Genomic DNA, 23,939 nt, shown 5'->3' with positions numbered 1-23,939 from the left:
ATTTCAGACTTCAACATCGCAGTATGTTTATCACTTTCTGCACGAACTTTAACTACATTATAGGTTCAATAGCATCAAAGATATACAATGCATGATCATCTGAACAATGTTGAGGATTGAGACTCTTACAGTATGAAATCATCCCCCTTCCCCTTTTTCTATATTTCTATGCAGTAGCTCCTTCCTTCACTATAAATTATCTGTCATTTCTTTTTGATGTAGATTCAAGTCAGAGGTTTTTTTAATAACCAGTGTAATTGTGCCGGCCTTGTGTGGAGTGCTGTGGAGGGAGTGATCATGCTTTTGGCACATTTATCAAAGCCTTAAAAAAAAAATACAAAATGCAAAAAGCCCCCGCTTCTCACATGGACACACTAAGTGAGCGACACAGTGATACATTTTCTTGTTAGGAGAAATTACATCCACTGACTTGAGTTACTTCAGCATGAAATTGAAAAAGAAGCATTTCTCCTGAATTTCCATTCTTGATTCAATGAAAGATGTAGATTAGACCCTTTGGAAAGGGGAGGAAAAGAATGAAACTAAAGAAGTATGACTTTTTTCACGCTAGGAGGTTATTCTTATAAGCGTGTTATAGGATGCCGGTGAAAAGGGGCTTTTGTTTATGGAAGCAGGGGTATCGTCAGCCAGGTAGTGGTCTGAAACAAATATATTTCACGTTGTTCTTTTCCACCAGTGTGTGTGTGTGTTTGTGTACGCGCATGTGTGTGTTTGTGACTGCTTGTGTCTAGGCCTGCAGATGTGTTCACTGGTGTGTGTGTACGTCTTTATCAATGGGGCTTGTGCTCCTCTCATTTCCCACCTTAACCAGGCACAACTCTCTAGACGGAGCAGTGTGATGGTAGCGCTTCCAGAGCCATAGCTCCTCTCCTCCTCTCTCCCTCCCAGCCTTCCTCCACTTCCCAGCCTCCCTCCACCGCGGGCAGGCAGGCAGGCAAGACACTGATTGATAGACGCGGCGTGTCAGAGAGGAGAAGATAACTGTATCTATCGCAGCTCACTTAAAGGTCAGACACACGGAGTAATTGGAATATGCACAAGACAACTGGATGAGATAGAGTGCTGGGGATGGTACGTGAAGAGAAGGTGGTGTTGGAAGCGTAACTCCATAAGCAGGGAAACAGTTGACGGAGATGCATTGGCCCTCCACGGCTAGATGTAGTGGCCATTAACTTCAGTGATCTTTGGTGGAACCGGGCGTTCATTGAGATTGGGCCCCGGAGATCCATCACTCTGGCATCTCGGATGGGCCGGAGGCTCTTCCCATAGAGGCTAATGACAACACAGGACCCAGGTAATCGAACAGAAAACAACCACTTTCTGGCCACCTACAGTAGTTGAAGGTGTGCTGAGCGAATCAGTGCACAGTGTTGTCTTACTAATTCTTTCCTTGTTGTTTGTGCCGCCATTGTTGGTGAATTGGCTACAAACATGAGGAACAGCCTAGCCCAATAGAACTGCTGTGTGCGCTCTATATTCCAGCCCATACACAGTACTAGCCTAGCTCCACACTCAGCCCAATGGCTATTGGGTTAGTCATGCAGTCATTAAGGTTAAGTCATTTACATCTAAGGTCAGAGTTGCATTTAATCGACCCTGGAGGTAACACTTACCACACAACCTGAGCCCCAGCCAGGTCCAGACTCACTCTATTGACCTGCAGCATGAGAGCCTCCGAGGGGGTGTGATCAACTGGCTACAGCAAAGCACACTGGAGCTGATTATCCCCATTGTCTAAAAGCTCAATTTCTGTGGAAGGGAAGAGGCAAGGTTTCAATCTACTTAATGCCAACGAAAGATGCTCTTGTCATTCATGGACAGTATATGATTCCTGGTTAAGTCCACTTTGGTTGATACCCAATGATAAGCAATAGGGGTGCGTCAAGGTGATTTGGTAATGATGGGTGTTAATGGGGGGGGATTAAACCCGCAAACAAGCTCAAGGATAGTTAGTTGATAAAACATTCAGATATGGGCCCAGGCCTGTTTTTGCCATTGGTAATAATGAGTTGGATGTGGTGAAGCTTTACTCTCATATTTCATATTTTCATTTCAGTTCGATTTTGTTTACAGTGCTATTATGACTCAAGGTTTTTGGCAGTGTAGTGTGTGTGTGTGTGTGTGTGTGTGCGTGTGAGTGTGCGTGTGCGTGTCTGCATGTGTGTCTCTGTGTCTGTGTCTGTGTGTGCATGCATGTCTGTGTGTGTGTTTATCATTTTAGGCATGTGTATTCTTATTGACATCCTGCACAAACATTATCTTCCGTCGATGCCGTTGAAAGGTTCCCTGCACTCCTGTGCCGTAGTCAGAACGCTTGTAGCCTCCGGCCGTCCACTTTGGTGTGGGAGCCTCTTAGTAACTCCCCGTCATTAAAGACAGACACAAACAGAACACTGATGGAGGAAAACAACTTCATTCTGTCTTCCCCTAGCGCTCAGAAACACACACGTTTTAGCTACAATCCAAATGCTTTCCAAGCATTGCTGTTTCTACTGGCCGGCCCTGCTCTAAATGAACTGTAGATGCTTTTAATGCAACGTTTAATAGTAGGTATTCTTCCAACTGTGTGATGTTCAGCCATCTGGAACTGTGAAAAGGAGATGGATCATAATCACTTGAAGGGGGAATCAAGTGAATCAAGTGTGTGTCTGAACCATTAAGAAGTGGTAGGGTGCAGACAAACACAGGAATGCATATACACACACACCCCAACACATATACTGTATACCAAGGGGGGGGCAAAGTACAGCTTGCAAGACATAACAAAAAAAATAATATATATATATACAGTGCCTTGCGAAAGTATTCGGCCCCCTTGAACTTTGCGACCTTTTGCCACATTTCAGGCTTCAAACATAAAGATATAAAACTGTATTTTTTTGTGAAGAATCAACAACAAGTGGGACACAATCATGAAGTGGAACGACATTTATTGGATATTTCAAACCTTTTTAACAAATCGAAAACTGAAAAATTGGGCGTGCAAAATTATTCAGCCCCTTTACTTTCAGTGCAGCAAACTCTCTCCAGAAGTTCAGTGAGGATCTCTGAATGATCCAATGTTGACCTAAATGACTAATGATGATAAATACAATCCACCTGTGTGTAATCAAGTCTCCGTATAAATGCACCTGCACTGTGATAGTCTCAGAGGTCCGTTAAAAGCGCAGAGAGCATCATGAAGAACAAGGAACACACCAGGCAGGTCCGAGATACTGTTGTGAAGAAGTTTAATGCCGGATTTGGATACAAAAAGATTTCCCAAGCTTTAAACATCCCAAGGAGCACTGTGCAAGCGATAATATTGAAATGGAAGGAGTATCAGACCACTGCAAATCTACCAAGACCTGGCCGTCCCTCTAAACTTTCAGCTCATACAAGGAGAAGACTGATCAGAGATGCAGCCAAGAGGCCCATGATCACTCTGGATGAACTGCAGAGATCTACAGCTGAGGTGGGAGACTCTGTCCATAGGACAACAATCAGTCGTATATTGCACAAATCTGGCCTTTATGGAAGAGTGGCAAGAAGAAAGCCATTTCTTAAAGATATCCATAAAAAGTGTTGTTTAAAGTTTGCCATAAGCCACCTGGGAGACACACCAAACATGTGGAAGAAGGTGCTCTGGTCAGATGAAACCAAAATTGAACTTTTTGGCAACAATGCAAAACGTTATGTTTGGCGTAAAAGCAACACACGCCATCACCCTGAACACACCATCCCCACTGTCAAACATGGTGGTGGCAGCATCATGGTTTGGGCCTGCTTTTCTTCAGCAGGGACAGGGAAGATGGTTAAAATTGATGGGAAGATGGATGGAGTCAAATACAGGACCATTCTGGAAGAAAACCTGATGGAGTCTGCAAAAGACCTGAGACTGGGACGGAGATTTGTCTTCCAACAAGACAATGATCCAAAACATAAAGCAAAATCTACAATGGAATGGTTCAAAAATAAACATATCCAGGTGTTAGAATGGCCAAGTCAAAGTCCAGACCTGAATCCAATCGAGAATCTGTGGAAAGAACTGAAAACTGCTGTTCACAAATGCTCTCCATCCAACCTCACTGAGCTCGAGCTGTTTTGCAAGGAGGAATGGGAAAAAATGTCAGTCTCTCGATGTGCAAAACTGATAGAGACATACCCCAAGCGACTTACAGCTGTAATCGCAGCAAAAGGTGGCGCTACAAAGTATTAACTTAAGGGGGCAGTTTTTGATTTGTTAAAAAAGTTTGAAATATCCAATAAATTGTCACTTCATGATTGTGTCCCACTTGTTGTTGATTCTTCACAAAAAAAATACAGTTTTATATCTTTATGTTTGAAGCCTGAAATGTGGCAAAAGGTCGCAAAGTTCAAGGGGGCCGAATACTTTCGCAAGGCACTGTATATAAAACATTTCCCCCAATTTCTAGGTATCCAATTGGTAGTTACAGTCTTGTCCCATCGCAAAGGTCGAGAGCCGTGGTCGAGAGGCAAAGGTCGAGAGCCGTGCGTCCTCCGAAACACGACCCAGCCAAGCCGCACTGCATCTTGAGACAATGCTCGCTTAACCCGGAAGCCATACGCACCAATGTGTCAGAGGAAACACCATACACCTGGTGACCTTGTCTGCGTGCTCTAGAGCTCGATGGGACAAGGAAATCTCGGCCTGCCAAACCCTCTCCTAACCCGGACGACGCTGGGCCAATTGTGCGCCACCTCATGTGTCACGGCAAGCTGTGACACAGCCTGGGATTGAACCCGGGTCTGTAGTGAATTTTAACCAACAAATTGGTCCCCCCCAAAATGCAGCCCTCCGTTGAATTTCAAAATCCCGATGTGGCCCTCAAGCCCAAAAGTTTGCCCACCCCTGCTGTGTACACACACACTAGGCATGCACGTACGCACGTACACTCACACATACACTCTCTCTCCACACACCTCCCTCAGGTGTAAGTGAAAGGCAGTCTCTTCTCTTTTTCATAGTAGATTGTGGTAGCTTTCAGTTGTTCAGCTGTAAAGGACTTCCCTAAGACGAGCAGATAAAAGAGCTGTCAATGGCCCGTGAGTCACCTTATCTAAACCCAGTGATATATACTGCAGTTGAAAGTGAAGGCTTTACTAGAACCACCAGAAGAGAAGCGGGATAAATAGAATTTCATAAGGGAAGAAACAGGGAAGAGATGCATCGAGACGATGTCAGGTGGTTCTCTGACTCGCTCCCAGCAGTGTGTTTTATGTGGTGTATAAGTTCACCTCACAGGTTGCTGGCAAACTGTAAACTATTATCCGCGCTCCATAGACACGGTTTCCTTGTATTTGCACAGAATATCCATGACAGTATCTGCAGGAGATGGTAAGTGTATGAATGTTTGTGGTTGCAGTGAACGATGGCAGGTTTGCTTTGTTTGGTGTGTTATTGCTGGCACCGTTTCTCTCTCCGCCAGGGCGGATGGATAGAATAGAATACTCTCTCTCTCTCTCTCTCTCTCTCTCTCTCTCTCTCTCTCTCTCTCTCTCTCTCTCTCTCTCTCTCTCTCTCTCTCTCTCTCTCTCTCTCTCTCTCTCTCTCTCTCTCTCTCTCTCTCTCTCCACTGATGGGCTGAGTAGACCCATGTTTTGTCTCTCCCGAGCTGGAAAAATAAGTGTGAGGTTGCACAATGGAGCAGGATTCCATATTTTCTACCCCCCCCCCCCCCCCCCTTCCCCTATAAGTGCACAGCTTCCTGGGGTAGCAATGACTGAATTCATCTTCCAATTCACTGGGGAGGGCTGAGCTATGCCGGGTCTGTTTACAGTGGCAGAAAGTTAATATAAATTTTCATCAGAGGGGGAAGTTTACACATATGATTCTATTTGTCCTTCGTTATTAGCACCTGAGTCTGGGGCTGGGGAAGCATAATTGTCTACAGACACAGGCCAAATAGATGCAAGGGGAAGGCAAATAAGCACACCCCAAAATCATTTCCATTGTTTGTGTGTTACAATCCCTTGCCCTGGGATTCTTAATCTAGAGGATCAATAAACAAGGAGAGAGAGGGAGGAGGAGGAGAGAGAAAGAAGGGAAGAAAGAAAGAAAGAAGAAAGAAATTGAAGGAATTCTTATAGAGAGAATTACTGAGTGAGAGATAGAGGGGGGATAAAGATAGAGAGGGAGGGAGAGGAAGAAACAGACAGAACGAGAGAGAGAGAGAAACGGACGTAGAAAGAGAGAGACTTTTGCTCTGTTAGTAGTGAGTCGTGGCACCAGACGGAGGAAGCAGAGCAGAGCAGCACACAGAAGCCCATTGTTCTGCTGGTTAGCTCGCCTCTCCGTCCTGTGGCTGAAGCAGATTCTCAACGGACTGCTCCCTCGCTCTCTTGCTCCTTCCACCTTTGCAGACTCTGTTGATTTATTGACTCATACATAATAATGCTCATTACTCCCACATCCTCTCCCCCACCTCTACTGCTCAGGTGTGTGTGTGTGTGTGTGTGTGTGTGTGTGTGTGTGTGTGTGTGTGTGTGTGTGTGTGTGTGTGTGTGTGTGTGTGTGTGTGTGTGTGTGTGTGTGTGTGTGTGTGTGTGTGTGTGTGTGTGTGTGTGTGTGCGTGTGTGTGCGCATGCGTGCGTGCGTGCTTGTGTCCCTCTCTCCACCACAACCGTAGAAAAACACTATCCTCTGATTCCACAACAAGCAGTTTTTTTCCCCCCAAGAATGAGACAATGGCATGATTTATTTGTGTGAACTCTCTCTCCCCTCCCTCCGATGCTGATCCACCAACTCACTGACTTTTGTTTACCTCTTGTTTGTTGGGCCTTAGTCAAGCTCTCCGCTCCATGCATCTGTGTCCTCCGACTCTGCTACAATTTGTTCCTGTAACTCCAGTCTGAAAGGTGTCGTTATTTTCCCGTAATGGTTTCTATTCTGAGGACCCAGTCAAGCAGAGTGCAGGCGAATCCCCCTGTATTGTGTTGGAATGGGCTTTGTGGAGCTGGGGGTGATAAGGGAACCACTGCCAGGTATTGTTGAAGCCACTGGTGCATTACTGTTCTGGGTGACCTTTTATGAAAGGGATACAAATCTTTCTACTCCTGCTAGTAAGTCACTTCAGTTAGGGGAATCAATACGAGGATACACCAGACAACCAGACAGAGGCTTTGGTCCTGTGTCAGACTAATTGGACGATTTTGTGTACAGAATATACAACACACTTTGTATGCAGATGTCATTCATGCGTCTGTTTTCCTGTTTGATCCAGTGAAAGACTTCAACAGGATTCCAATTCCATCGTTACGACGGCACCAGGTCACACTTTGCTTGTTTTCATGAAAGTCCATCCACTTCTGCATTCATGAACTGTGTAGAATGTTTTTATCCCCCTCTTCATCCCGCCAGCCCCTCCAAGGAAGCCTTAGCCTCTGTTCTATCCTGAATCCACTTACATAACGCAATGTGGTGTCAATATTTTGCTGTGTAGTGTCAGGCCCTCCTATGCTATCTCCTGCAGCCGTACCGCCAGCAGGCCACAATCCAATCAGCCCCTGTTTGTTTGTTCAGCTTAAACTGTTTGTGCCTTGTTTTCCATGGCATGCGACTCCCCTCTCTCCCCTGGCTTGAAAAAGTGTTGCACTCGTCTTTTTTTGTCCTCCCCCTCTGTCTGTTGTCTAGCTGTGTTTCCCGGTAGCAGTGAAGGGAGGGTAAGTGGAGATAAGCCCAGGGTCTGGTGTCTAGTAGGACATGTCTGCTTGGAGATGTTCTGGATGACAGAGTCTTGTTGAACAGCAGCCCTCTGCTCTGCACAGAGGATGGGGACTACTGTTAACACACACACACACACACACACACACACACACACACACACACACACACACACACACACACACACACACACACACACACACACACACAGTAAGGAAGTAGCATCATACAGGTACTCTACATTCTTTAATGACTAGAACGTCCACCACCTGTGCAGTTCAGGAAGTGACATACCCAATCCAAATACAATGTCACGGTTCCTTTTGATATACCGTAATTCTGATTTCAGGGTGCATTTCATACAGTCACTAGTATACGTATTGGAACGAGTGGCATTCCTTCAGATGACTTATTTCCCCCTGGCCTAAGATAAAACACAGTCACCATAAGCAATCTGTAGATTTGTAATGGTGTGGCCAGTCACGGCGAGCCGCTAATGTATTTCATGCTTATTTAAGATGTTGGAATGCCCCCCCCCCCCCCCCCCCCCCCCTCACAAAGGTGCATTGTGATGTGTTCCTTATTACCTCTCTGCATTAAGTCTAAACACAGGCTGTGGACTGGGGGGGGGGATATGGCTGACATATGTTTCTTTAGGCTGTCTCTCTCCTCTTTGCAGTGATCTCTGCACGCCTATTCATGTAGCAGGGGGGAGTGCCTGTGTAAACATTCTAGTTTCTCCCTCCGTTTCGCATAATAGTTGCCTGAATTCATTTCTCCTGACCTGGCTATCTGAAACCAATTACACCACATCCATTTGGGCCGAATCTTATTTTCCTAAGGATCAGTCGGTGGAGCCTTAGCCTTTTCTGTGTGTGTGTGTGTGTGTGTGTGTGTGTGTCTCAGTATGTGTGTGTGTGTCTCTGTATATGTGTGTGTGTGTGTGTTTATTTTTTTTGTCTTCTATCCCCAGCGATGGATATCAACATCAAATATGCCGTTCTGAGTGCCTTGTTATTTATGTTAGAGCCAGAGCTCTTTCGCAGGCCCCCTTTACAGCCGTCTCAAGAATGCGCGACATTGTTCTGTTTATACAGTGTGTGCATTAACAGACAGGAGATGTCATTTTCCGTGCATAGCAACCCAGGTTAAATAGGAGGACAGCTCTGTATGTTTTGTCTGTGCGCCGTCGCGAGTCTTCAGCAAAAACTTTTTGATGACTTTTCTTGGCATGCCTGCTTTGTATAGTCAGGCGGAGAAGAGAAGAGAAGAGAGGAGAGGGGGGAGAGAGCTCTGTGTGTGTGGAGTTAGGCCAAGTCTATATGGATGGTGAAAACGGATGGCTGCTTTCCCCCAGTAACGACTGAATATTCAGAAATTCTGACAGTAGGAGAAACGTAACCTCGGCAACGCCGATGACTTTCCTGTCAGTTTTAAGGCCTCGCAAACTCCCGCGCTGCTTCCCGAAAGCGGGGCTGTGTTGATGCGGAGTGCGTGAGAAAAGTACAATTCTAGATTGTGACCAGAGTTCTCCTCTAATAAGCTTGAATCGAGTTGAGCTGTACACTCCCAGTCGCAACGCCGTCAGGGCCGATATCGGAAGCACCATTAAAATGGCTCATTCCCTGTCCTGTTCTCCTCCTCTTCACCTCTGACCCTTGTCTTGTATTGAGTGACTATCTTGTCTCTGTTTTTCTACAGTTCAGCAGAAAACAGTCCGTGTTGATTCCGAGGACAGAGAAGCATTTACTCCTGCTGATTCACACTGCAGAGGGCAAACCAACCCAAGCCACTCGGTAGTGGTTCTGTTTGGTACTGTATTGTGAATCAGGCTTCAGTGCTGGACTTGGGTCTCAGAAAGTAGCCCAATGTCACTGTCAAATGTAGATTCGTTGGAGCCACATTTTAGTACTACACTGATTTCTTGGAAGTCTCGAAGCCTGGGAAAGTTGTTTAGTGTTCACATTTGCTCCGTCACACAAATGCGAACATCATTTAAAATCGGAAACCAAATCTGAATTTCTCCTCATTCTAAAAGCCCAAGCAAAGCGTAGAAAGACCGACAAACAGTGACAGAGGTAGTACTGCCAACCCTGGTAGATGTTAGTGATTATTTTTCTGTCTCTGAGTTTCTTGTGAAGTAAAAGGCCATGGCTCATCACACTGGTGGGTTTCAGCTGAGGCTGAGGCTGAATCTGAGGCTCGTCCTTCTGAGGTAGACGGATCAATGCAAGTTAGAACCCAGCGCCACTGCATTGTGTTTGTTTACCTTGGTTCAGTGCGTCTGGCTCCTGTGAGCCTCCAGCAGACAGACTGGCAGCCCCAGCCCTCCCCAGTCCCAGCCCTCCCCGGCCCCAGCCCCCTTGCTCTGTCTTTTCATAATTGATCAGGGGGATGGCTGCCGTCCCAGAGGGTTAAGACGTGGCAACCCTTGCTCCCTCTCTCTTTCTCTCTCTCTGGCTCTTCCCTCTCTCTCTCTTTCTCTCTCTTTCTCTCTCTTTCTCTCTCTTTCTCTCTCTTTCTCTCTCTCTCTCTCTCTCTCTCTCCATCTCACTCTTGTCCCTCTCTCTCTCTCGTCTGTCTCTCTCCCTCTCTGCTCTCCCCTGTTTGCTCAGCATCTCAATGTACTAGTTCAAACATTGTTCACACCAGCTGGCAGTGCAGTGCCATATGCACATCCTGTCAAAGCAGCTGTTGTCATGGATACTGGCAAGCACCAGGAAAATAAAACAAGGCCCCATGATTCTCAGGGAGGAAGAAGTGTCACTCTCCATCTGAAGGAGATTTGTTTTTTTCCCTTCTTCTTCTTCTTCTTCTTCTTCTTCTTCTTCTTCTTCTTCTTCTTCTTCTTCTTCTTCTTCTTCTTCTTCTCCTTCACTCAAAAATAAACACCTGTGAAGGTGTTGTGTTGTTTTTGTGTTTTTAACGGTATGCTTCTGTTTGATTTTTGGAAGGATATTTATTCTACAGTATGCTGCTGCCATCTGCTCTCAATGGCCTTTCTGGCATATTGACTTTCGTCAGATGTAGCCGTGAACAGTGGAGGAGTAGGTAGCCATCATACCATATGAGTGTTGTACTTGTCAGACATACAGTACACTACATGGGCTTCGGTTGTATCTTCTCATCGCACCCTGAAAGTGTCTGGAAAATCAAGCCTGTCTATAAATCTATCAGTCATGTCTAGGTGTTGATGATAGATGTTTAACATTTCCGGAGTGTGATTTTATAATTCTTTCTGCCATATGTAAACAGCATGTGAGCCAATTTCATCTGGCAGAGAAAGGGCTTCTCTCTCTCTCTCTCTCTCTCTCTCTCTCTCTCTCTCTCTCTCTCTCTCTCTCTCTCTCTCTCTCGCTCTCTCTCTCTCTCCCCCCCACTCTCTCTCTCTCTCTCCCCCCTCTCTCTCCCTCCCTCCTTTCCTCCTTCACTCGCTGTCTCTCTCTCTCTCTCTCTCTCTCTCTGTCTCTCTCTCTCTCTCTCTGTCTCTCTCTCCCCCCCTCTCTCTCTCCCTCCCTCCCCTCCTCCCTCACTCCCTGTCTCTCTCTCTCTGTCTCTCTCTCTCTCCCTCTCTCTCTCTCTCTCCCTTCATGCGCATAAGCAGCGTTAATGCATAGTGTTAAACCTGGCCTCCTAGTTAATTCACTCCAAAGGTAATCTGATGTTGATTTTGTCAACTTTAATTACGGCTTCTAGGAACACTCCACATCGCCTGCCTCTACTTCAGATTGATATTATGAATATGCAAATGGCCTAGTAATTTGCCGAGAAGTGGGTATTTCAGTTGAGCACACACTAGACAGGTCAATTCTACTGACGCCTTGCTTTTTTTTTTCTCCAACCGCCTCTTCAAGGGTGCTTTAGACAAACTGTATTTATCCTTGATCATGGCTCTGTGTGAATTATCACAAAAATGGATCTCTGGCGTACTGTAAGCCATGTCAGAGAGTGTCGCTGAAAATATTGGATAATATTTCTTGACAGATTTTTGGCTAATTTAATAGCTTTTATTAATATTTTCAGATGTTATGGTTGGTTGTCATCCCAAAGAAATCTAATGTTTAGCTTTTTTCTCTTTGTCTCTCTCTTCTGTTTTTCTCCCCCTCTCTTTGTCTCCCCCTCTGTCTCTCCCCCATCCCTATCTCTCCCTACTCTCTCCCCCTTGTCTCTCTCTCCCTATCCATGTTCTCTTCTCTCTCTTCCTCTCCAGGCCCTACAAGCAGCGAGGCAATTACTCTTACAACAGCCAGGCAGTGGCCTGAAATCTCCAAAGAACAACGACAAACAGCGTCCACTGCAGGTGAGCAACATGGTCACTAATCTCTTAAATCCATCCATAATACATGCTGTCTCGGAAAGAAGATTTCCTCTGCTCCACAAGTGTGTTTGATTTGGCAATGCAATTCTGGAACCTGTCATTGGAATTCGCAAACCTGGGACAACCTGTCCTCAAAGCAAAGCGAGCTGTTTTATACACAAGGAAACAAATCGATTTGTCAGCCTCTGTTTTTCCAACGTTCGGTGGTCAAATCTCCACACATTGTCTTATTTTTATATCTTTCACCAGATGTAATAGAATTAGGGTGGGGGTTAAAGACGTGGTATTATGAACACACGTATTATGAAGCATTATTTCTTTGTGTGAAGATCAAAGTTATTGTATGGAATGAAACGCAACGATATGAAACGCAACACTTTTCCACAATTGATCCATACTATTGCAACGCCACCAGGTTCAGAGGTGACTTGCTTGCACAACACGTCCGATTGAATCCAGGGGTTGTTAAAGGCAACTCCTTTTAACTAGCTGTCATTTGAACTGTCATTTTGCCTTATCGATTCATAGCCACGGTCTGTTTTGGTTGGCGGCGATTTGCATGAAGGGCACAGTCACACGGCATCATCTGCTCCTGTCTTCCTTCACTCCTCCCTTTATTCTCTCCTTTATCCCTGTTTATTCCTTCTCTCCATCCACAGTCACACGGGAGATCTATCACTCCGCTCATTTAGTCAACAATGAGACGGTTATTTGCTCTGCTAGCTTCATGGTTACGTAAGCCCCCTGACATCTGCGACTGCTTCTCAAGTTTTCCTTCTTTTTTTTTTTTGCGGGGAGGGTTAAAATTGAAGTGCGAGAGTGTGTGCCCTCCACTCGGCTAATAAGTGCTATCAAGGAGCACTGGTTTACCTCATTACTAGCCCTGTGCATTTAATGAGAGATGGGGAAAATTGGCTTTAACCTCATCGTTAACATTTTTCGCAGAGTCTTAACAATGGCAACACCTTCGATTGGAGTCACACTCCTGTGTACCTCATTACATGGTGGCGAAAAGATAAAGGTGCAAGCAAGGCGCCGCCCGTCCTCACACTGTCTTTTTCATTGAGATAATTCAAGTCGAGGACATGTGCCCGTGTCGAGAAGTGTGAATATTACCAGGCTCGTTCATTCAAGGATCATTTTTCTTTCGTGTTTCACGCAAAGAAATTAGCATTGCTGGCAGTTTGAAGATATTAATTGTTTATCAAACAAAAGCACTCTATTCTCTACTTCTATACAGTATTGTTAGGTCCATAGCGTTTCACCAGTTGGGCCGACTGCATACAGAAAATAATGGGTTTCACAACCCAGTGAGTGATCTGCAAATTGCTGTACTTGTGTAATACTTGTGAGGAGTGGGGAATAGTATTGGATGGGGGGGTAAGTCTCTGTGATAGCGCCAGCAGCAGGTCCATGACTGATCCACGGGCTCTAATAACAGCAGAGAATGGTAAATATTGAATATTTACATTTGCTTACTCCTATCCTCTCCTCATGTTAGCGATATGAATCAATATGAATCGGGGGGCCGTGTGAGCAGCGTGTAGTGACTCTAGTTAATCCATCTGTTGATCCGGCCTTTATTGACGTCGTCACCTCTTTGTTTTAGGTTGTCCGGACAGAAAGTCTTTGTAGAGCGGTTGTAGGCTAGCCTGTTGTGTTCAGGCGTATATCAACTCGACACCACGTTGCTTTGATTGTTGCTGTAGCTGTGCGGTTTTCTTTCCCGAGTCCGCCATTTTGACTTGTCTTTCTATTGTTAATAATGAATATTTGGATCGTTTCAAAACGCACGATAAGTAGTACAGTATGTATGCTGTACGCGATAATGTAACTATTCAGGGCCCGCGTCACCCAAGAGATTCGTAATAACACTGTCAAATGTTCATATGGAACACTTTTATGGGACTGTTTCGACGATCTTCCAATTGAGTTTACCCAACAATCTAGCTTTTATTTACCGGGATTACAAGGCCAAAAAGCTCCATGTCTTCCACGCTTCACTAGTACCTGTCGTGATTGAGTCACCAGCAAAACTAACTGCATGTGTTCCTCTGCAGGTATCAGCGAAATTGATCCCCTTGTCTTATTAAAGCAACTAGAAACATGGAATGGATTAATATGAGTGTGACAGGCCTGCTTACTGCTTATACGCTTCTAAGTCACTGATAAATCCCAGCGTTTTCCAGTATTTAAGAGCAGGGAAGACAAATACACTGTAGATTATTTAGTACACAAGCATATAAATGCATCAGCTCGCAATTTTAATTACTTGTATTAACGGCTAAAGGCTCGCGCCTGACTAATTCTATCCGGTGGTTCATCGCGGTGTTGACGCGGCGACACAAGCTGCTTCTCTACATTTGCGTAATGTGACAGGTCTATCATTACCCAGTAAGCCCATGGGAGCGCTCAATAAACACCTATTTCTCCCAGTAAATCCCCTCGCCTTCACCATGCTGCTTACAAGGATTTCCCAAGGCACACAACACCCTCTCGTCTCTGTTCTACTGTTATACCCTCCCTCTCACTGTGGCAATATCTATCTCCCCGAACGCATTTATACACTGACATTTGGAATACAAATAAAGAGACGGGCGAGATGACGAATAGGGAAGGGAGGATTACCGAGGCCTTTGCAGTCTGACAATTGTTCTCCTGAACCAAATCACCATCTCAAGTTGTCAGACGCCGTCGATAAGGCCCTTGTTAGTTTGTTTGTTTTCTATTGTCTGATTCTCTCCTCCCTTGATGTGGGCTGGGCCCTGGCCGCCTTAGCGATCCACCTGGGACATATGTGCCTTTAACACGCTGGGTACACCACAAAGCCTGGCACGGTGACACATGTATAACGTGTGCGCTGAACAACGATGGCGCCGCGCCGTCTGGTAGGCACGTTCTGTGTTTTCGCGGGGGAAGGGTTGAGTAAACAGCTGTATATGGGCTGGATCAGCGTGTACATGTCAGGGAGTGAGGGGCTGCCATGGCGGTAGGACATGTCACATTGATGAACACAGCATAAAGAAGGTGGGGGGTGATTCGCTGACCTCCTCTGAAGACCGTTGGAAAGGGTTGACCAAGCCCAACACACACACACGGTGTGAGAGGCGCATTAACAAGGTGATCGCACCGCACTGTAGATTAACAAAGGAGGTCTTCACTCTGTGTGTCAAAGACACCCCGTGGTGGAGTAGCTAGCTAGGCCCTCCATGCCTCTTCAGATTATGCAACCCAGACAATAGATCAGTGCCAGAGGTTAAAATTGGATTTGCCCCTCAGCTCTATTAGCATAAAAGACATCGGAAGACTCTCTAGCCCCTCCCTCGTTGACTTTCCCTGACTCTCTAGTAGTTGACGGTTAACCATCAGCCATGCAAAACCCGAGCCGTGACAGGTGTTTTCGAAAGCAGTTTCTCTTTAATGCAATGTTGCAAAGGAGTGCGCCAACCAACACTATGTCGTGTTTTTAAGGCAGTTCATGCCACCAAATCCACCTGGTACGAACATACAGTACAGTGGTTGAACTCTGAACCGTGTATAATGACTGACTGTTCCAGGTTGGCTGTTGGTTGGTTTTATGGATGAGAGGAGCTGTATTATAAATATGATGTTGGCTCTTGCCTTTCTACGTGGTTTAGTGACTCCAGATCTGCCTCCCAATCAGACTGTGGGCACTGGGCCATCCTGATGGTGTCACTGTTTTAAAGGTCGCCGCCATACATCTCATCACGGTGAAATATCCCTACGCCCCTTTCCTTAACATTCATCTGACTATAGTCCCCCATCTGGAACACGGAACACTGAGAAAAGGCTACAGAGACATTGGTGGATAAGGTAGGAAATGTAGGCTGAGGATGTTATTTTACATTTACATGTATTAATATCTATCTGCTCTGCATTCCCCCTGGTAGTGGTAGGATCTCAAAATAGGAGAGAGAAAAAATTATCACAGCGGAAAAACATTTTGTTATTATTCATGAAGAAACCTTCTGTTGACTCTTGGAGAAGGAGGAGAAAAAAAAGTGTCAGCACATTTTTACTCAAACACCCTCGGTGACTGCATGCTTTTGTAACAAGAAAACAAGATTTTATTCCTCCCCCCTTCTCCCCCCCCCCCATCTGTGTTAGTTACACACACCTACAGGACAAGATTGCTAAATTGCGAGGACAGAGGAGGTTCATCATTGTGATGCAAAAGAAGTTGAAATATAACCCCAAGGCGAGCGGCGACAGAGTAGAAAAACATGAAGAAAGTGCTACATCCCCAGACCTTTGATGTAGCAGCAACAAATGTACCTTCTGACAGAAGATGCATGGAAGCAATAAGCGAGTTATACCAGACCCTTACACATGCAATCTGATTATTCTGGCCCGGGTGTTAATTGGATACTACCTGGCAGATCTGATACGAGTAGCAGCCCTGGTGGTGGGAAGCCTTTCCAAGTGATGAACTATAATTGACTGAGCTGCTTGAAGCACTTGTAATTTAGAGCGTGTCATTTGATGAAGCGGCTGATCCAGTGGTCTCTGTAGTACCTGGGACATCACAAGGCAGACTTGCTGTTCCCTCCAAGAGTACCAGCTACTACGGCACACACCAAGACAACTGGTAGGAGACCCGTCCGGAAATACCAACTGGGAAAGACAGTACAGTGTGCTAGTGTGATAATACAGTGTCTGCTCCTCTCCACTAGCCACTGGAGGCTATAAACACTATTATAGACACTGTTGTAATGACATATTACAGTTGCACAGTACATGTCCTCCGCTTTATCAATGAAAAGGGAATCAGGGTTATCTACACAGAGATAGATATGTTTTGAAGGACCCCTGAGCCTACCATACCCCCCCCCCCCCCCAACTGTTTTATTAGATGACTTCATGCCATTGGTGTCTTTATGTTTTGATAGATTGCATGTCCCATACTGTGCTGATTTGGGAAAACATTTTCTAATTTACTTAGCTCTAGTCCTGACAATCTGGAGTAGTGATCTCCTAATCCGAAGTGTGTGTGTGTGTGTGTGTGTGTGTGTGTGTGTGTGTGTGTGTGTGTGTGTGTGTGTGTGTGTGTGTGTGTGTGTGTGTGTGTGTGTGTGTGTGTGTGTGTGTGTGTGTGTGTGTGAAAAAGAGCAAGAGCCATTACATTATGTGTAACACTATGCCCACTTCTCTGAGAAGTTCTGAAAAGTTAGCAACACTTGCAGGTAGGGAAGGAGGCCTGGGAGGAAGCCTTGGTGGTCTGGCTGTGAGGTAGCCCCCTATCAATAAGAGCCTTGCCACCATTGGCAGTAATTGGTTAGTAAATGAGCAGTGTCAGCTGAAAGGGACTGGAGGGGTCAGAAGTTCAGCAGCTCAGAGGGAGTCTGTAGTTTGGGGCCCATGGCCCCTGGGGAGCCCGGGATTGAGATGAATTAGTGGGGGACACTGGAGGAATTTCATCCTCTCTCTCTCTCTCTCTCTCGATCCTCTCTCTATCTCTCTCTCTTCTCTGGGCTGAAATGGGTCTAACACCTTAATTAACACTGAAGCTTGTCTCTGCCAAGCAGCTCAAGTAATTACCACCTTACGCCCCTCCATTTCTCATTTTATTTATCTTAACAGTATCTGTGGCAGCACTGAGACCGTTTAGCTCGTGCTGAAGAGACCCTAACGTTATTCACTCCATTCACTCTCCCATCTCCGGCCCTGTTTATGCCTCAGTCCCACATCTAATCGGGAACTTCCCCCACTTATTACCGCTAAGTGAATTCTACCGAAATTGAGAGAAATTCACGTCTTTTTTTCACCCCTTAATTGTTTAAGTTTTAACTCTGACACTGTGGGATATCTCCTACTCCGGCCTTTAGTGTAATTTGATTTGGTCATAAATCCATTGTCCTAAAGATAAGCCCAATTGCGTATAATCGCCGAAGGTGCATTCATCTGCCCATTGGTCCGGTTCGATGCAGAGAGCCACCGAGCGGCGGTGCGTTTTTAATCGCACAATTCTCAGTCAAATCAAACAAAATACGAGGCCTCTCACCGGAAATAAACCGCAACTGCTGCCTTGGCGGAGTCTAGAGGTACCTGATCACTCCTCTCCGGAGAAGAAGTTGACCTTTTGCAGCCGTGAAGAGGTTTGTTTCGTTCTCTGGCACGGAGTGTGACGAGCGAGAGAGAGCACCTTAATGATGTGCTTGTTCTTGTGAGGGGCAGCCAATGTTTTCTCATCAGGATCCAATTTAAAGGTCCTTTGTTCTGCACTCAGACTTTGGACCTAAGCAGCAAACCACATGTCCTCCAAAGTTCAAGTTGATAGTCATCGTCTTTCCTGTGTGCCTTCCTCAGCTTTCTTAAAGGAAAGGAAATAACCAAATAGGGAGCAAACAGAGAGCGCCCGAGACTGCTTTGATTGCCATGCTGTGTATTGTTTTGTTTAGAATCATGTTTTTATTTATTTATTTTATTTTATTTTACCTTTATTTAACCAGGTAGGCAAGTTGAGAACAAGTTCTCATTTACAATTGCGACCTGGCCAAGATAAAGCAAAGCAGTTCGACAGATAAAACGACACAGAGTTACACATGGATATATACAGGACACGACAAGACGAGGACAAAAGACGTCTGAACTGCTATGCCACCTTGGAGAGTTTTTGTTAACCCACATACCAATGACATGATGTGTTACTTTTTGAGGATTTGGAGTAGGATCATTTTGGAACACGCCCATTTGGGAACAATTTGCACATACACAGAGGTAGCAAAACTGTACTTCAAATCTATGATACTCTCCCACTTAACATACTGCTTGACTAGTTGGGCCCAAGCTTGCTGTACAACATTAAAACCCATTCAGTCTATCTACAAACTGGCTCTCAAAGTGCTTGATGGAAAGCCCAATAGCCATCATCACAAAGGCCAATCAGACTCGTGAACAAAATCCCTAGGTGTGTATTGCCGCTTTCCATGTTTTCTGTAGCTCGTGAGGTGCGGAAACACTGTTGCTTTTATGTATTTTGTTTTGTTGCTTTTTGCGCTATTGCTCTGTCTGCGTGCTACGTGTTGCTTGTTCTATGTTTCTCTGTCTGCGTGCTACGTGTTGCTTGTTCTATGTTTCTCTGTCTGCGTGCTACGTGTTGCTTGTTCTATGTTTCTCTGTCTGCGTGCTACGTGTTGCTTGTTCTATGTTTCTCTGTCTGCGTGCTACGTGTTGCTTGTTCTATGTTTCTCTGTCTGCGTGCTACGTGTTGCTTGTTCTATGTTTCTCTGTCTGCGTGCTACGTGTTGCTTGTTCTATGTTTCTCTGTCTGCGTGCTACGTGTTGCTTGTTCTATGTTTCTCTGTCTGCGTGCTATGTGTTGCTTGTTCTATGTTTCTCTGTCTGCGTGCTACGTGTTGCTTGTTCTATGTTTTTCTGTCTGCGTGCTACGTGTTGCTAGTTCTATGTTTCTCTGTCTGCATGCTACATGTTGCTAGTTCTATGTTTCTCTGTCTGCATGCTACGTGTTGCTTGCTCTATGTTCTCTGTCTGGATGCTACGTGTTGCTTGTTATATGTTGCTCTGTCTGCATGCTACGTGTTGCTCATTGTTTGTCTGTATTGTTATTGTAATTGTTTTCAATAACCTGCCATGGGACTGCGGTTGAAAATTAGCATCCAAACATCCATTTCTGTTATTTCCGCCCTCCCCAGTTACCAACCACAAATGTAGCCCATTTTCAAATCATTTAAGAATAGATTGGTAATGTAGTTCCTTTGGCAGACAGAGGAGCTACTGTAGCTAGCTAGCCTAGCGTTGTTGGATATCATGGTGGTTGTCTGATCCTGTGTGTGAGAGGACCGTTCATTGTCTGCCCGTGTTTATGACGGCGACGGTCCCTGTAAATGCTCATTAATTTTGTCCCTTCGTGGCAAAATCATTTCGAGGAGAAGCAATTCAGCCTCTGTTCCTTTCAATTCACTGCTCTTGTCAATCAACCGGCCCGGGCTGCGGTATCCTGCGGAATGGAGGTGTTATATTCCGGCAATTATCATGTCATATACTCGAAAATGTAAATGAACGTGTGTAAAATTAAATTTATGGGTTGTCAGTGAAGAATAAGAACCAGGAGAGCAATTACTTATCGTCTTTCATCTTGGAGGCTCTGATACGTCAAGCAGAAAAGCGTGCAGTTAAATGCCTGGAATTAGCATTGTGCTGGGGCTTCAACAATGAACCGAGGGCCGGGGCCTTCCTCTCCTCCGCCTCGCCTGCCTCTCTTTTTGTTTGGGGAAGAGCGATGAAATGAAGATGATTATCATCCATCACTCGCTAGCTAAAAAGCTAATGAAAGCGGGAAAGCCACTTCCGTGACTTCATTTGTTGCCTGTTTTTCAATTTTCGGTTTTGAATCCCCTCGTTTTCCTTGTCAGGATGTGTAGGCTTTTTCCCTGGCTTGTTGTTCAGATACAGTATTATCCCCATCCTGTACAACTGGGCTAGTAATGCATGTATACGCACCCCTTACAGAACACATGGTGTTTAGTGGTGTAGTGATTCATTATATGATATTGTATGGTTATGTCTTTTCACTATTTACATGTTTACATTTTTTTTTTAAACAGACTCACACCAGGTTCCCCTTTCGTCAACCCCATTAACCGCAGGATCCTCATTCAAGCAGCCAATTAATGGGTTTTAATGAAAGCATTGTCATCCTGTCCACCACTATTCAACGGGGTGGCCACCAGGGTAATTGCAAGTCTCCGATGTATCTTAAGGTTTAATAACACTGAAGGTGGAAGCACAGCGCGTTTAGTTACGTGCAGATGTTTCATTTGTGAATTGTGTTGCTTTGTTCGGCCCCTTTCTTTTGTGTCTGCTTAACGAAGTGCGGAAGAGAGTGAGGCTACTCCTATACCACAACAGCCTTCACACACACACACACACACGCACGCACGCACGCGCGCACACACACACACACACACTCTCTCTAAGACCCTAATGAACAATGGTGTCCAGTCTAGGATTTGTTTGAATACGAATGTGGCGGTGCGGGGAGGAGGAGGAGGATGGGGCTGGGGATGGAGTTTGACCTTCAGCTGTGATTTTCAGTTCATCAGGATTAGTCAAGCTGGGCGATCAGGAGCGCTAATGCATAATGACTTCTAAAATGAAAAATGTGTAGTGACCATGCAAATGTCTCAGCTAATCAAAGAGGGGAACCTGGGCCGAGGAGAGGAGGGAAGAGCAAAACAAGGACGTGTCAAGGCCTGAGAGATGGGGGGGGGGGGGGGGGGGGGTTACAAGGAGAGATGTATGGAAAGTAATCAAGCAGCTTGATTAGACAGCAGCGTTTCACGTTAGGGGGACAGGAGGGTCTTATTGGCCCTTTTTGTCATGCCGTTGTAGTATACTTTCATAGCGACTATGTGCTAAACGATGTCGCAATTAGCGAGGGCTATGGAATGGCCACGACTACTTCCTAAAAGATTCAGTATAGTCCCGTTCTTTAAAGATGCCCGCAAGAGGTTTAATCAGTCTTATCTTAGCATAAGATACTGTTTGGTAGACTATTCTGCATCTGCAATGGTTGGATGTGTCATATCATAGCCTGTGTAATAGAATATTAAAATGCTCAAAACCCTTACAGTCAAATAACACTTTCAGATTAAACCGTGGCCCCAACAGGTGAAAGTGAAAGACTCTGGGGAGAGTTTCAAATTCCTCCGTTCGGCCTCTTTGAGTTTTTGTTCCAAACTTCACTGCGGCGTGGAAGAGTAAACAAACTCGTTCCAGCTTTGTTTTCATTCCAGTCATTGTAAAAAAATACTAATAAATTAAATACCAGGCATGAAGAATTGAAAAAAAAGTGATATAAACATTAGAGCTACATTCCCCTGTTGCTATGTGCTCATGCAGGCAGTCAAAGTGAGAAGCAATGAAAAGTTGGATCTTTCTTGCTTTGTTATTGATCTGTGGTGTTAGAAAGTCACTCTCTACTGTCTTACAAGACTTTGGCTGAGAACAATCTGTCTTTGTTTTGTTTTGGGGAAGTTCTCTCCAGCAGTCTTGACAGCAGCTAGTAGTTGAATGATTCTTATCACCTGAAAAAAATGTCATACGTTTTTCAAAAGGACACGTCAGTCAGGAGAAAGAATTGAACCTCTGGCTGCTTTTCCTGAGAATGAAGAAGTAGCAGAAGTTCTGTGCTCCGCAGAAAGGCAGCTGGTAATTCCACTCTATAAACAGAATTGTCTACTAGCACCAATCGCTCTTTTCCTCTCGGAGAAAGCTTCTCTAAGAATCATCTCCCTCTCTGTCTCTCCAAGGCTCTTTCTGAGTGATCTCCAACCCCAGGGTCTGTCTGGGTGCTTGCATGCTGATTGTGCATACCAAGTGTCCACTTCAACTGTGTTATTTTAATCAACTTTGGAGTTGTGCATTTTCCTGCTGTTTCACAATGGCCGCCACTGATAGGCATGCCTAAGGCGGTTCAAGGGTTCAGCTAATTAGGGTATACGTCTATTTAAATCCCTCTCTTCTCCCAGCGGGCGGACTGTCAAAAATAAGGCAAGGAAACACAAAGGCACAGCACCCATCCATCCTTCAGCACAGAGTGCCACAGCACAAGGGTGACGGGAGACATGCTTTCTCTACCTTTTGGTCCCCAATTACCATGCTCCCAGTGGGCTCTGAGGCCAGACCTGATGAATTCTCTCTCTCTCTCTCTCTCTCTCTCTCTCTCTCTCTCTCTCTCTCTCTCTCTCTCTCTCTCTCTCACCCACCCTCCAGGTGCCGGTGTCGGTGGCCATGATGAGTCCCCAGGTGATCACCCCCCAGCAGATGCAGCAGATCCTCCAGCAGCAGGTCCTATCCCCTCAGCAGCTCCAGGCCCTGCTCCAACAGCAGCAGGCTGTGATGCTGCAGCAGGTACCTAACATATACACACACACACCTAGTAGATACACACAGAGAGACACGCACAGTAACACACCCACCAACACAATCACATACACACAGAGAGACATTCACCTAGACATACACACACACATAGTTACATAGTCATACGTGCACAGTTACATGCATATGGTCACATAATGCCTGCACCCATTGAACCGCACACACACACACACACACACACACACACACACACACACACACACACACACACACACACACACACACACACACACACACACTGCCTGTGTAGCACTGTATTCACAAAACACTTAATGTACAGTACATCTACGCCCGCTGCGCCCTTGACACAGTTATAAAAGAGAGACTAGAAGTGACGCACTTGACCACGTCACAACCAATTACCTGTATCCCTCCGAGGGTCTATTTCCTGGGAGCCCTCGGGAAAGGTAAAAGGTGTCAGGATAGAGACATAGTTACTGTAGTTATGAGGAAGTCAATGAAAGAGGGGTGGAGCCAGTACAGGAAGTGAGACAGGCTGGGTTATATGTGGAAGGAGCTGACTTGTAATTTCATCATTACTTCCTAGATAGACTACAGTGAGGAAAACTTTAAGTAGGGAATTACTGTTTCATTAACTACCCTCTTTAGAGGAATTTATGAATGAATTAAGTTTCAATTTTATATTCTTTATAAGACTTTTTTTTACCCTACTGTACCTCCTCTATCTTCAGGAGTCACTGAGAGTCGCATAGACAGCAGAGAGTGGATGTTATGTGTGATGTGTGCCTTTCGTTTAGAGTGATGAATCGGTTCCTTTGAGTGTGCTGCATTCACTTTAAAGCATTTCAGTGCCTGTCAAGACATTAGACCAAAAACTGTATTCTAGTTAATATGATTAAATTGTGCCCCCTCCAGTACTGTGCGAGGCCATTTAAAGTCCATATGGAGAAGACATGGCGGGAGAGCGAGACTACAGTATGTGTCCCCCCCCCCCCCCCCCCCCCCTGCTAGAAAATGAATCAGATTATGTATGGCACTTCAAATATGTGTTGT

The 23,939-nt window shown here is 45.4% G+C and overlaps 1 protein-coding gene across 13 annotated transcripts in view; it reads left to right on the top strand.

Moving 5' to 3' along the window:
• LOC109896783 (forkhead box protein P2) overlaps positions 1–23,939 on the top strand; it is a 112,221-nt gene that overhangs the window by 55,103 nt on the left and 33,179 nt on the right. For 8 of the 13 annotated variants that reach the window (XM_031831939.1, XM_031831936.1, XM_031831938.1 and 5 more), the window contains 3 exons: positions 11,895–11,984; positions 22,758–22,895; positions 23,802–23,861. In XM_031831939.1, coding sequence (XP_031687799.1) covers positions 11,895–11,984; positions 22,758–22,895; positions 23,802–23,861 — 288 coding nt within the window. The remainder of the gene's footprint in view (positions 1–11,894; positions 11,985–22,757; positions 22,896–23,801; positions 23,862–23,939) is intronic. The other 5 variants (XM_020491132.2, XM_031831943.1, XM_031831945.1 and 2 more) reach the window with 1 other exon arrangement.

This window comes from Oncorhynchus kisutch, linkage group LG9 (genome assembly GCF_002021735.2).
Source record: "Oncorhynchus kisutch isolate 150728-3 linkage group LG9, Okis_V2, whole genome shotgun sequence".
Classification (NCBI taxonomy): Eukaryota; Metazoa; Chordata; class Actinopteri; order Salmoniformes; family Salmonidae; genus Oncorhynchus; species Oncorhynchus kisutch.
Note: the sequence above shows the minus strand (reverse complement) of the source record. Positions and strands in the feature narration are given on the sequence as shown.